This window comes from Metschnikowia bicuspidata (genome assembly GCF_001664035.1).
Source record: "Metschnikowia bicuspidata var. bicuspidata NRRL YB-4993 chromosome Unknown METBIscaffold_1, whole genome shotgun sequence".
Taxonomy (NCBI): Eukaryota; Fungi; Ascomycota; class Pichiomycetes; order Serinales; family Metschnikowiaceae; genus Metschnikowia; species Metschnikowia bicuspidata.
Window position 1 is genome coordinate 965,473 of NW_017387731.1, and position 12,097 is coordinate 977,569.

General features: G+C 51.2%; 4 protein-coding genes across 4 annotated transcripts; 1 reads left to right on the forward strand and 3 right to left on the reverse strand.

Annotated features, from left to right (window-relative positions):
- Window positions 1-1,920: 1,920 nt before the first annotated feature.
- Window positions 1,921-4,812, reverse strand: METBIDRAFT_38539 (uncharacterized protein; the record flags this gene model as incomplete). The annotated part of the gene is made up of 1 exon (XM_018857016.1): window positions 1,921-4,812. One exon carries the CDS (start codon window positions 4,810-4,812, stop codon window positions 1,921-1,923), a length of 2,892 nt encoding a protein of 963 aa, XP_018713455.1.
- Window positions 4,813-5,119: 307 nt separating this feature from the next.
- METBIDRAFT_95880 (uncharacterized protein) lies at window positions 5,120-5,684 on the reverse strand. The gene has a single exon (XM_018859412.1). The coding sequence runs from the start codon at window positions 5,547-5,549 to the stop codon at window positions 5,250-5,252; it is 300 nt and encodes a 99-aa protein (XP_018713456.1). The 5' UTR covers window positions 5,550-5,684; the 3' UTR covers window positions 5,120-5,249.
- Window positions 5,548-7,417, reverse strand: METBIDRAFT_29528 (uncharacterized protein). Its single transcript, XM_018855427.1, has one exon. The coding sequence runs from the start codon at window positions 7,075-7,077 to the stop codon at window positions 5,773-5,775; it is 1,305 nt and encodes a 434-aa protein (XP_018713457.1). The 5' UTR covers window positions 7,078-7,417; the 3' UTR covers window positions 5,548-5,772.
- Window positions 7,418-10,401: 2,984 nt separating this feature from the next.
- On the forward strand, window positions 10,402-11,897 carry RAV2 (Rav2p; the record flags this gene model as incomplete). Its single annotated transcript, XM_018858478.1, has 2 exons — window positions 10,402-11,412; window positions 11,892-11,897. 2 exons carry the CDS (start codon window positions 10,402-10,404, stop codon window positions 11,895-11,897), a joined length of 1,017 nt encoding a protein of 338 aa, XP_018713458.1.
- Window positions 11,898-12,097: the final 200 nt, after the last annotated feature.

Here is a 12,097-nt window from a genome sequence, read left to right on the forward strand (position 1 = left end):
GCTTTCCAATAATCCTTTCCTGGTCTTGGTCAATATTGGTGAGGATGACTATCAGAAGCCCTGCTCGAGAAGACAGTACGAGAAAGTTCCAGCCATTCGTACCTCTGAGTGCACTCCTTCTGACAGAAACACTCTTTCCAGTGCCTCCAATTCTGTGGACTTCAAAATGGGCTCTCGCAAAGTCCAGATTGAGGAAACAGTTGCGAATAATAAATTGGATATTGCTCAAAACTCTGTCCAAGCCTCTAATCAAGACTCTGCCAATGACTCAGCTCAGACTCCAGTTTTAAACTTAAAGAAGGTTGAGACTCCAGTTGAGTTGTCTGCTACTCCTGAACTTGATGCCTTTGACGCTGGATGGCAAGTCCAAGGCAGAAAACGTAGAAACCGTCGCATAAGACCGACAGAAGATTCTGTTGTGACAGTTTCGGAAAGTGCCTTGAAGACACCTGTGGTCAAACCCATTTCTATCCTGAATCATTTCCAGGTCTTGTCTGAGATAGGTGATGACGATTTCCAGAAACCTAGACCAAGAAGACAAAGGAAAAAAGAATGTATCACAGCCACCTTATTAGAAAGTTCTAAGGCAGCAGCGATACCAATTCTCTTTTCACCTGCTGAACCGACTGAAGATTTGGTGGTGGTTACACAGGAAGTTGCATCACAGGGCCCAACAGAAAATGATAGGGCAAAGAATTTGACAAATCCTGCAAAGGATATTGGCTACAGAGAGTCTGCAGAAATATCAGCAGAGGTATCTGTTGATACTACTATCCATGATAAAATAGTTGATGAAGCTACTGGATCTGTATCAGGCAAGACTTCTGGTCTTTTCTCCTTCTCAAAGAAAGTTAAAGTTATCAACTACGATGATTTTGACTTGTCTCGTTTGCGCAAGCACCGGACACACAAGGAAGATAAAAAAAGCACCCCTCCAAGTCCTGAAGTCGCTTTTGTCCCAGCCCCTTCCAGAGACAACTCTAAAGTGTGGAGAGCTCCCTGGTTTACACCTGATCATACATATCAAGTTGATGAAGAAAAAGAAGATGAAGGTTGGCGAGTGCAAAGAAAAAGACGGCACAAAAGATCTCGCCAGCTCGTGAACCATACTTTGCATTCTGGCTGGGCAACATCTTCGACTTTAGACCCTTCTGCAAAGGTCTCTCCCCTCGATAGCTATAGCGGAATGGAGCCTATACCTGAAAATATTGTCATCTTGTACAAGAGAAAAAGAACAGATGGTTTTTGAATCTTGGGCTTGACATCCATCCGATTGATGAAGTTCTCTACCCCCAGTATCAATCTGTCATTCATGAAAAAGAAAGCAAACAACAACAATAATGGTAAAAACAAAAAAAAATAAAAAATCAAAAAAAGAAAGAAAAAAAAAACATTAATATATATAATATCAATAAACGCTATTCTCTGCGAGCAAATTGTACATTGGCAGTGGTGGGATTGTAAGACTGAGTTCAAAAAGGAATAGAACAATTTCTTAGAAAAGACATCTTGTTGAAACTCTGCAATATCTTGATGGGGCTGAGCTTTTGCAATGAAGGCTTCCTTCCCAAATTCTTTCTCCGAACAGCATAATTGCAGAAAACGAGAACAGGTTGGGTTTTTCCTGGCTATACACAGCCTTGATTTGGTGACCTGTCAGAAGCAAATAAACTAAAATGCTCATCCTTTTGATCAATTGAATGTCATACTACTTGACACATTTAATGACCTTCGTTTTATCAAGACAAATCTGGATTGTATGAATTTCGCGATGAGGTGAGATCGCTTTACCCGCTTTTCACAAATACATAACTTTGACAAAATTTGAAAACTTCTCGATTTTGAGGAAACTGGCTATTTATCTCCATTCCTTTCAAACTTTTAGTTGTTACGTACACATTGTCCAAAAGCAAAAGCTACTCAAATTCTTACTTTTGCGGTGAGGCCAGCCCCACGGTACATGAGTTCAGTGGGAAACTTGTCCACAGATACACTAAGCTCAGCCACCACATCCATAGCTAAATCCCCATTGAGCGCTTTTCTCAAAGTATCTGCCCCAATGCCGTTGGCGATCTTGATTGGAATACGAGATGTTGCATGAATTCCGGGTGGAATCATCAAAAGCTCTGACCATTCTACGTGAGCCAATATCTCGCCTTTGTAAGATGCCAAACAATCAAGTATCCGCACTTTTAGTTCCACGTTGGATATTGGATTGAACACAGTGAGCTCCATTTCTGAAGTCCACAAGTGAAAAGTTGCGTCAATCAAAAACGGGCTTTTCCTAGCTTTTGGTGTATCCTCTCTGACTTCGAAATCCCCTGCCATTCCATGGTGCGGTCCGATCATCTGCAACAGCCCTGTCAGCGGCTGATGTGTGAAATTTAGCTCAGGGAGAAGAATCTCTTCGACTTCGATTTCTTGTAGGAACCGCGACAAATCAGTTTCTTTCTTTGAGCTATCCTGAGTTCCTGCTATTCCAAAGCGAGTTTTATCAGACCCAGAGATTACATGACTAATGAAGTCCTCCAACACGACACGTTGTGTGCTAGATGAATAAAAGACTGTCATGCTAGCAGAGAGTAGTGCCCTTTTCCCAGAGTTGGGGATCAGAAAATTTTCGAGCAGAACAACTGCCACCGTTGTTTTGTTATATTTCAAGTCGAATTTTAAAATATCGTTTATCACCGCCACTGAAGCATTCAAAGGATTTGAGATCTGGAAGTCAATCAAAAACTCGGCGTGCTCAGGGCTGGAAGACACACAGAAGATTTGATATGTCTGAAGCTGGATGTTTTTCATAAGCCATTCCAAAAAAGAAGAGTTATGTTGCCTGGAATTGACAATCTTTCTTGGCGAATCGTACTCACTTTGGAGGCGTAAATCTTTGAGGACAGTTGAAAGCAAACGCAGCTGAATCTTCAATTCATCCAAATCTACAGCCCATTGGGGAAGTGCAAGCTCCTGTTCGATCAACATTGACTTGACGAAACGGCCTGCAAGTCTCGGCTCAGTCAACCATACTGATACATTTCTGCAGTCAAGCGCAATCGCGTTTTGTATCAATTGTAGAGAAGAGCAGTGGGCCTCGGCCGATTCGGAAACCAGTGCCTCGAGAAAGATCTTCCCAAGTTGCGACAAGAACAATTTTGATTTCATGTGAGTTGCGGAAAAATTGAGGCTGAATTGCTTCGATGACGATTTCACGCCAACATCTGCTTTCGCATCGACTCGCACGTGAAGGCGCTTGTCTTCCAGAGTCTCCGCCACCACATTGCTGGAATAAAGTGTGTACTCATAAGTGGGAATGTTTCCCGGAGCCTCTTTCATGTGGGGAGTGGGGATCGATGCATTGACAGACATCCTGGTCAAAGCGCTGTATAGCCATTTCGGTAGCGATTTCGAGTTCTGGACCGAGTGCTTCGCGCTCAAAACCCCTTTGACAGTCTTCTCGTTCGTGATCAGGTGGATGAACCGATTCACAGGAGTCAATCCATCAGAACAGGTCTCCAACAAGGAAAGAGGAATCGAATCGAGCGTTCCAAAGACTGTGACATTGGTGGGCGAGGTCGGGTCGAAGCTCAAGATGGATGTGCGCCATTCCCCAACTGCCACTGCACTGGAGTCACAATCGGCAATGGCGAGCTGCCAGTCAATTTGCCCGAGACCCAAACTCATAGGCATAGCGGGCAAAGATGACGCAAACCTGATGTTCGTGAGGCCGTTGTGCTCGCTCACCGCAAGGCTGTGGACTTCGAGCGGGAATTTGAGCTTGTGTGAGGAAATTTCGATCTGTTGGAAAAGACTTGCGGCGCCCAACTGGGCACTGAACCACCCCGCCTGGATTTTGGGCGCCAGGCGCACCTCGACATTCAAGATGAGTGGGGTTGAGATGCTGTGGCTGAGAATGGACTCAAAAACAAGGGCAGCGCCACCATCCACAAACACCGCATCGGTGATGAAATCCACCTCGCTGACCCGATGGTCGATCAAGTCGACTGGCATTTCCGGGGGGTACATGTCCAACAAGTGTGCCCTGGCTACGTTGTCGGTGGTGACATACACGCGGCACTCGTCCCTTGGGGCAACGACAACTCCACCCACAACAAGCGCCGCCAATCGCGTGGCATGTCGGAGGAGCGGGTTCCCAATACGGGCGTAGTTGGTTTCAACAGTTCCGGTGACGTGCAAAGCAACGCCGTCATCATGGATGCCGAGCACGGATACGTTCTGCAACTGCAGCGAAAACGCGTCGTTGGCCAATTTCTGGAAATCCACCAGCAACGCGAGAACGAGCATGAGCACCGCCAACGCCAGGATATAGGCTATGCTCTTCCATAGGCGAGTGCTATGCAAAAAGCGGCGTGCGGAATGCCGAAAGCTGTTTGCTTGCGCCGAGCCGCCGGCCCAGTTTTCGAGATCTGTGCCGAGGATGAGCGGAGTGGCCTCCGTTGCTTCAGCGTCGCTGGGGGGTGTCGCCTCCAATAAGTGAGAGACTACTTGCGTGTTGTCCCCATTCTCCCCGTCATTCTGGCCAGCAGGCAAAAGGCTCGAAGAGGCAAATGTCGTTGGCTCTGAAGAGCCCGTTGTCCTTGGCTCTGGAAAGCCAGTAGACCCCGGGCCAGGAGAGTCCGCTTGCGGCTCCTTTGCAGCGGTTTCTTCAACGAGATTTGTGGGCCCCGCAGATACAGGGCTCGAGCTAGCTATAGGCCCGTCTGTGCCCCCCTGTTCTACAACAAGATTTGTACTACTAGTTCCCGGCGAGGCCGCGCCTAGCGACCCATAAAATCCGTTCCTGTCGGCCGGTTTCATGTCATGCTCTGTGTCAGGTGCATCTTCGCTCCGCGATATTACAGATTGGCCCTGATGTGGCTCGTCAGGTGCAGCCAGTGAGGGAGAGGGCGTAGGGGCGGCGCTTTTCGACGCGCTCCCATGCTTGCTGTTTTTTCTCTTTTTTCTGCTGCAGCCGGCGCTGCTTTTTCTGGACATACCCGGTGTTTTCTGACCGCACTTTTGGCGGCTTTATGAATTCTTTGGACGTACCCGCCAAAGTTGTATCAAATCGTAGGGACTGATCAGTGGGTGTAGTAGCTCCCACACTCCTCTGTGACAAAATAATTCCAAATGTATTTCACCAAGACTTCCCTGCCTTCAAATATACCGGGGACTTTTTAGATCGAGAAAGAAAAAGGGCAGGTGTGGTTCTTCTTATGGGATTGTGGGGCACACTCGAATCAATGGCCTCTGAACTATCCTTTGCCAATATACCGGATTAAATGCGTCTTGAATGAGACAGGTGATGTAGACAAGACCAGACAAAAGAAGTGCACAATGAAAAGCCTGGGGATCAAAAAGAAAAGTGCCGAGAAGCAAGAAAAGTGGAGGACAAGATATTTTCGTCTCACTGAATAGAGCTCGACCTCAAAGTTTTCAAAATTATCAAAGCCATAAAAGCTATCAAAGCCATCAAAGCTATCAAAGCCATCAAAGCTCCAGTCGCACGATAAGCCCGCATGAAGTTTCACGTCAGGCATGCAAGCCGTGAGCATATGCAGAGGATTAACAATTGTTTATTGGTATTATACAAACATAGAACAAGGGTGAGTGGCGCGCCTCACAGGAATATAGTAGTAGAAAAAGCCCAGCTCCCACACTCTCGACCACGCCGGAGTTGTGCAGAGCGACCAACATGCCACATACAAGCTGGCGGTCCGCGGCCCGTGATGCAAAGAAGCTGAGAAAGAGTAGTATACACGTCTGTCTTTAGCACGATCAGTGGACATGGCCGTGGGCATGGTCGTGCTGTTGAACACTGGGGTCAACATTGGGGTCCACCGAAGGGTCGATGCTTGGGTCCACTGGAGGGTTCAGCAAAGAGGGGTTGCCAGGAGCTGCTTCGATTGCGGCAATGACAGCAACATCTTGCACTGATGGATGCGCAGTCTCCTCGTGATGGTGGTGAGGGTGGTGCACAGGGTGCTGAAGATGTGGGTGGAGCTGTTGTTGCTGGTGCTGAAGGTGCTGGTAAGGATGGGCCTGGAGATGCTGGTGATCAAGCATATCTGGCTGGTACCCGACGGCAGCGGCGGCGGCGGCAGCGGCGGCAGCGGCGCCTTGGCTTCTGTGCAAAGGCTTTTCCACCAAGGTCCTGGTGTACTTGGCTCTCTTCTTCTTGCCTCCAATCATGGCGAAATTGGGCTCGGGGGCATGGTTGTGGGCAGGCTGGATCATTCTCAAGATCCACATCTCCGCCTCTCTTTTGTCCTCCTCGTAGCCGTCAAACTCGTTGTCCTTCTTGATCTTCTTTGACTTGTCCTTCTCAGGAGGGTACAAGTTGGCAACTAATCTGTAGCCACACTTGGATCTCTTGGTGTAAGCAACCCTCTGTCTTTTCGTCGCGTCCTTGACGGTGGTTCTAAAGGAGCCGGACCTCTCGCACTGGAAGTACACAGCCTTGGGCTTGGACGAGTTGATGACAATCTTGCACTGTTCCTCCTCGTTGAGCACGCTCTTGACATACTTGACCAACTCCTGCTTGCTGTTGAACGTCTTGATGATGTCGCCCTCGCCGTGTCTGGAGATGAGGAAGCCGCCGTTCTCGTAGTCAATGCCCGCCGAGGGCATGCCCATGGGGTGCTGGTGCTGGGGCATCTGCTGCTGGTGCATCTGCTGCTGCATCTGGTGGTGGGGTGGGAGGTGCTGCTGTTGCATTGGCATGTGCTGCATCTGGTGGTGCTGCTGCATCTGGTGGTGCTGTTGCATCTGGTGGTGCTGTTGCATCTGGTGGTGCTGCTGCAAGGCCTGCTGCTGCAAGACTTGTTGCTGCTGCATCTGGGCGGCGGCAGCAGCGCTCAACGCACCACGGTGGTAGGCGTTTTCATCCTCGTGGTGGCCCATGACAACCGGGTTGGGGAAATCATGGCCGTTGGCCAACGCAATGGCAGCGGCAGCGGTGTGGTCCATCTGCTGGTACGCTGGGTGTGGCTGGCCAAGGTGGTGCTGGTGGGGGTGCTGGAGGGGGTGCTGGAGGTGGCCTTGGCCCGAGGTCCGCTCGTTGGAGGTGGAAGGTCCAGACATCGTAGGCGGGGAGATTCAGGAAAAGTCTGCCGAAAAGCGAAGTGGCTTTTGGCGGGTGGGGCGAGGCAGCGGGGAGACGTGTCTCGTGTCACTGTTTGTTTACGTTTTCCCGTGTCGGAGAGGGAAAAGAGTGGCGGGCAAAAAAAACTCGAGAAGGAAGTTTTTCCTGCTGGGTTGGTGCTCAGGGGTAAACAGGCGGCGGCTAAGTCGGCGAAACGGCTCTGCAAGGCTCTTGATGACTCGGTCTCCAGAAAACAGAGGACGGTAGCAAAATAAAAGGTGTGGATATAACCGATGTCCTGCACAACTATGTGGTTTGTTTGTCGAAGGTCAAGTCCTGGACATAAAAGTAGTAGGTGTGTGTGAAGGAGGAACTGTTGATGTCGGGGGGTGGGAGTTCGACGACGGTCGTGCGCGGGCGAGGCCGCGCTGTGTGCAGGCGTGTTCTGGCGGGCCAATCAGCGCTTGCGAAACGCGCTGTTTGTTTGGGCTTCTGGTCACGCGCGACGCGAACACAGCAAGAGCCGCGGCAAAACCGGCGGCCCGCAGCGAAAAAAAGAGCGAAAATGGGCGGCCCCATTGGCCAGCGCCTTGGACAGGCCCCAGCCAGAGCCCCATGTAGTGTCTGAGAAAGGTGGTGGAAATCACCGGTCGCCGCTGGAATAAACAAGGCGGCCGATCTCCTGCAGTGTCCCGGGTAATTGCTACAGAAACTGATTGCAGGAATTGATTACTGGAATCGGTTACAAAAATTGATTACTGGTGAAAAGGGCAGGTGGCCGCCAATGGCGGACAGTAGTTTTATGGCCCAGTAGTGCCGAGAGTCCAAGGCAGGATATATAGCGCAGAAGAAGCCGGGTATTCGCAGTGCCCACGCGCCGCCAGATGCAGCACTTTCTCGAGGCGGCTCGCCTGATCCAAATAACTGGAGGCTTGGGCTGTGCTGCTCTGTTCCTGGTGATCCGAGGAGCGGCCCAGCCAGGGGCCCACATTGCCATGTCACCCCCGGCTGTTTGGGACATGAAGACACATCGTCCCACCCTTCGCGTGGGACGCGTCTGGCGCTCGTCCCAGCGTTCCAGAAATGTCCTCGTTTCTTGTGTATAACCATTTTGTGAAGGACTACTGTATCTGACCATGCGTGGCCGACATGGAGCCGGTCTGCTTGTATTGTATTGCGCACATTCGGGTTTGGAGTCTCGGGTCCCTGTTAATGATAGTCTCCGTCGTGAAATCTTGGGTTGCGTGGAGACTTGCGCCGTTCCGTTGATTGCGTGCTTTTGGGGCCCACTCATAGAGACACTGGCTGGCGGATTGTAGGGATCATATGGGCCAATATTCTACAGCGTAGGAGGTCTTGGATTGGTGCACTCGCACTTCAGCCCACTGCAGGTCAGTCTGGAGAATTGGTGTAACTGTCTGACAAAAAGTAATAGCATGAAGATGTCTTCTGTGACCTGCTGCTTGAGGCCGGCTTGCAGGTCGTCGGACAAGGTGGGCATTTGTTGAATGAATCGGCTCCCGGACTTTCGGAAACATGACCTAACGGCACCAAAGTAGACACATTCTTGGAACGCCATCAGATTGTTCCAGAAGCTCCCAGTGAGATTGCAAGGAGGAAAACGGGCCCGCCGCTGTGCTGCTGCAATCTAAGGAAAAACTGGAAGAAAGAGCTCAAGAGCCTTTGCATGCACAGACGACGTCATGAACGATTCCGGGTTCTGACTTGCATCCACCGGGTATTTCTCTATGTGCTTGCAAAAAGCAGCGCATATTAACTTCTCTATCATACGGCGATGAACCTCACAGGGTCGACGGCTTCTGAGGGTCGACGGCTTCTGAGACCGCTGCGCTTTACAAAGCAGCACTGACGGCTTTGGTGGTTCCATCTTTTCAAAAGCTATGCCAAGGGATGTATTTGCTGGAGCTGTTGGCTGAAAGTCAAGTGAGATGATCACTGTCTCCCCGTGAGCCGCACTCCTTCCATCTTTGATATACATAGCCCTTTTACCTTGTAGCCCATGGGCCTTCGGCCAGCCCATCGCCCCAAGTCTTTTTGGAGTCTTCTGCATGGATCCCCCATATTTGCGGGGAACACATGAAAACAGCGAGTGATTCCACTCTCATTTAGCTGGCCGTTTCACTAGTAGCACAACAGTACATTCTCTCAGAATTCAATGGTTTCGGGGCTGTGGAGTCCCCACGTCATAGAGCGGTATTTCCGCATTCTGTGTCTTTGCGGTTCCCTTTGCCATGTCTTGTCTTTTTGGGGCGCTATGGTAGTAGTCTTGATGGTTCTTCTTCTGGCAGACCGATGGGGCCCAGCCGGTTCCTGCAATCTTTCTTCTGCGCCATCGCCCTGATCTGGTGTTTGCAATAAGATCCACTTCTTCCTGCTCTTCAAGTTTCGAGCTTGTGCTGGTGTCCCACGAGTCTTGCAGTTGTGAATAGCGCCATGCTTTTGTTCTCAATCGCACCGCCACCTGGGAGATCGTTTTATTAAGTTAAGATTTTGTGTCGGTCCGGTCATCAAATCCTTCAGTGAAACAAGTCTCAAGCAAATAAATTCAAGGGGCAAGACCCATAATGCAAACATCGCCGGGAATGGACGGCTTGTTTCTTGAGGGACTCCGCATGCCGTGATCCGGCGCCAATCCTCCAGCCTTCAGAAAAAAACTTCCATTTTGCATACCAAGGCACCATCACAAGCGGGTGTTTTTAATAGCCGTGTATGAAGAACAACGCCGGCGAATGTGCTGCACTATGGTGGTCATGGTGAATGCGAAGTAGTGGACTTTGCGGCAAGTTGGGCCGGCCAGGCTTTTCTGCCCAAATAGCTACATGTAAGGCCAGTAAGGCTGAAATGTGACTACAGTGGTCCAGGCAGTGCATTTGTGTGTGACAAAGAAGTGAACTGAAATTTTGCCGTGTCTTTTTGCTCAGTGCACCGCCGTGCCAGGTCTTAGATTGCAATTAATTACCCACAGTATCCCCCCACTACAAAAGTACATGTATGAGTGTGCACCCCTGAAAATCCAGCAGGAATTCCAGACGTCCTCCAGCCCCTCTCCTCAAACCAGCAAGAGAAAAAGACAAACAAAGAGAAAAAACAAACAAACAAAACACGCCGTTGGATCGTGCCGTCATGTTCCTTCCATCGCATCATCAGGCCTGGCGTGGCCATGGGTGCGAATTCAGGGCCGCGCGAACAGACACTCCAATACTCCAGGGCCTATTCACTCTCCCCACAAAACATAAAGAACCCCCAACAAAAAAGCAAAACCAAAGCAAAAACCAAAAAAAAAAACATAAATCAAAACAGCCATGGGCTTCATCAGCAGCACCAAAGCACGCAGGCTCGACGCAGAGCTACACTGGCTCGTCACGCAGATCATCACCCCGGAGCTCCCGCAGCTAGTGGAGGCGCTCCGGATCTGCTCCAATCTTCTTCTATACAACTCGCCCGTCCACCCCGACAAAGCGCAGCGGATCGAGCGGGGCCCCAGCATCACGTTGCCCATATCGCTGGGGAAACTGGACGACCTCAAGGGCATTTTGGTGAGGGACGGAGCGTACATCACGCACATGTCCGTGCACCTCAAAGAACGGCACTTCAACCGCGTGCTCCACAAGCTCGTGCTCAAAAAACCGTACTTGCTTGCGCAGATCATCACGGCCAAGCGGGGAATCGACCGTGCCGTGGCGCTCCTTTTGCAGGCGGCGTCCGTGTTCGACGAAAACCCAAACACGTACTGCGACCCGCAATCGCACGGCGTCCTCATGGCGGTTTTCGCCGAGCTTCTCGCCGAGCTCCAGACGGCCAAGAACAGCCTCCAGCTCCCCACGCAGCCCGAGCTCGTGTTCCCGCTCCACCGCACGGACCCGGCGTTTTTCGAGCCCCTGTTGTCGCCCCACATTGCCTTGGATCTCTACATCAGCCAGGCCGAGGTGTGCATCGACCTCAAGGACTTGGCCGCCGTGCACGACAGGCCGTGGTGCGAGATTGACCCGGTGTCCGGCAAGTCGTACGTGGACACGATCCGCGACCAGATGTCCGCCGGAAAAGCCGACGTGAGCGGGCCTCACGCAGACGAGAAAAGCGACCGTGGCTTGCTTGGCAGCGTGTTTTCGCACTTGCTGCTCAGGCCACGCCACGAGCCGCACGACTACATCGCCCGCTGCGTGACCTACAACAACCTGGTGGTGATGGTGAACAAGAAAATCGAGGTTTCCAGCGCAGACCCGGTGCTTGTGAGCGCGTTCACCAAGCTCGATTCCGTGGAGCACATGGTCAGCAGCTTCTTGGACAACATCCGCACGCTCTACCAGGACGAGGTGCTGGGGCGGGCAGAGGAGGGGGAGAAAGGAGTGTGCTGAGGCGAGCTGGGGAGCCGCTTTCAGCTTGGCGACTGCTGAGAAACGCACGCACTCAACCACACGCCCAAGGGTTCGATGCTGTGGATCACGGGGAAGATTTACTCCGGGTCACCGAGGTAGATTTGCTCCGGATCGCCGAGGTAGATTTGCTCTGGATCATGGGGAAGATACGCTCGCCGGAAAAGATTTGCTCTGAATCGCCGGAAAGGATTTGCTCCGGGTCACATGAAGATTTGCTCCGGATCCCCGGAAAAGGTCCCCAAGACCGCTGTGGTGTTCGGAATAGCCAAGGGCCGTTTGGCTGTACTGCTTGTCGCTTTCACTGAAAGCTTTAGGAGGCCAAGCGTGGCCCTTGACTAGCCATGACTTGGATGCCAGGGCTTGAAGCCGAGGTGAGCTCGTTTCCAGGACGTCGACATTACAGACCTGGAGGACAGCAATAACCACACGTCCATGTCGTTTTGATGGCAAGGCCCACGGGGTGCGTTGTACTGTTTGCTCTGTTGATTGTGGGAAAGAACGTTCTACGGAAGGTGGCGATATTCCGAGGATCTGCCTCCAAAAGTGACTGGAAAGGGCTGGTGCGGGTGATTTCGAAAACTACGGTATGCGATCGAACATGCCTGATCTGTCTTACGAACCA

Excerpts from the sequence above, each read along its gene's own strand:
- METBIDRAFT_29528 (XM_018855427.1), bottom strand. The coding sequence starts at position 7,077 with ATGTCTGGACCTTCCACCTCCAACGAGCGGACCTCGGGCCAAGGCCAC.
- METBIDRAFT_95880 (XM_018859412.1), bottom strand. The coding sequence starts at position 5,549 with ATGCTCACGGCTTGCATGCCTGACGTGAAACTTCATGCGGGCTTATCG.